This window comes from Condylura cristata, unplaced genomic scaffold (assembly GCF_000260355.1).
Source record: "Condylura cristata isolate star-nosed mole 26May11 unplaced genomic scaffold, ConCri1.0 scaffold00027, whole genome shotgun sequence".
Lineage (NCBI taxonomy): Eukaryota > Metazoa > Chordata > Mammalia > Eulipotyphla > Talpidae > Condylura > Condylura cristata.
The window spans coordinates 28794142-28795537 of record NW_004567128.1 but is presented as its reverse complement, the minus strand read 5'-3'; the positions used below and the strand labels follow the sequence as shown (position 1 = coordinate 28795537).

The 1396-nt window shown below is 39.9% G+C and overlaps 1 protein-coding gene across 1 annotated transcript in view; it reads right to left on the bottom strand.

Annotated features, from left to right (window-relative positions):
• The window catches only part of USP27X (ubiquitin specific peptidase 27, X-linked), a 66060-nt gene extending 64669 nt beyond the window's left edge, over window positions 1–1391 (bottom strand). The window contains exon 1 of the mRNA XM_004690136.2: window positions 1220–1391. Within this exon, the coding sequence (XP_004690193.2) occupies window positions 1220–1391 (172 nt within the window). The remainder of the gene's footprint in view (window positions 1–1219) is intronic.
• Window positions 1392–1396: the final 5 nt, after the last annotated feature.

Sequence of the window (1396 nt, the reverse complement as noted above, 5' to 3'; positions counted from 1 at the left end):
CCCACTCTGTCTCTGGTGAAGCCTCTCGCCACCCCTGAGCCTCTGGCCTGTACCCCAGTTCTGTATGAACAAATAAATAAATCTTAAAAAATATATATATAGTCAATCAAAAAAAAACTTTAAGAAGCAGGCAAACCTGGTGTTTTTTTTAATGCACTGATTTGAAATATTGTTCTAATTATATATACTAACTAAAATAGTAGTATCTTATTTAGAAGTGCTTTAAGAGAAGGTATAGAAATAGCATTCCTTTTGGTTTGTCTCTTGTGCAAATATTCCATTCATCTAGTTGAATGTTTCTACGGTCTACATATAGTAAGGATGCCATTTATCCCTTTTGTGCCCATTGGCTTGCTATAGACAATCAAAGCTCCCCCTTTAACTCTCAAGAGTCCCAGTTCAGATAATTAAACCAGATCATACTAGTTTTAAGTTAAGTACCACAAAAGTAATATTAAATGTGAGGGGAAGCCCTCCCCAGTGGTGTAGTGGGTTAAGGTGCAGCACTATGAAATTATCCACAGCCACTGCAGCACAAGTTCTATCTCCAGCCAGGGAGGTGACCCACATGGTGCAGCAGACTTCTTCTGGCCCACCCACTGCTCCCCTCAGCAGTGTGTTTCAGTAGATATGCCTGTTCTGCTCCCCACTCTGTCGCTGATGAATCCTCTTACCACCCCCACTTTCCACCCCCACTTTCCACCCCCTCTGCACCTCTGGCCTATACCCCAGTCTGTATGCATAAATAAATAAATATTTAAAAGAAAATGTGAGGGGAAATCCTACCATTTTCCAGCCAGATTCGCATTTCTAAAAGAATAACCAACCAACTATAAAAAGCCAAAAACATTCAGATTATTATTATTTTTTTTTTGGTGTCTAAAAGAAAATGTGATTTTTACAAACCAGTTCTGACACATTCCAAGAAGAAAGACATCAATACTACTGTGTTGTTCAAATATCCAATTAGTACTGGAGTGTGTTTTAAAAATATTTGATGGTTTACCTTGGGTCTTCAAAAACTTCTACAAAGGAATAAAGCTTGCATGTTTTAGAACTCAACAATATGGTTTTGACTTGGTTCATTTCCCCCCGACACTGTCTTTAAAAGAAGCATCCAGCATCTGCTCAAATAATCTCTGTGCCATTTGTTACGACAGTGTAATTATATTGTGCAAAAGAGCAACCCCATGATTTGCATTCTTAATTTTTAACATACCTGTTCCTGAAACTTCAGGTTCTGGGTTAAACAGAATCTCCTCTTTCATGTCATTACCATCTCCGCATTCCTCTCCGATGTTCTTCATCTCCTCCTCGGGCTCCTTCATCTCCTCCTCGGGCTCCTTCATCTCCTCCTCGGGCTCCTTCATCTCTTCCTCGGGCTCCTTCATCTCCT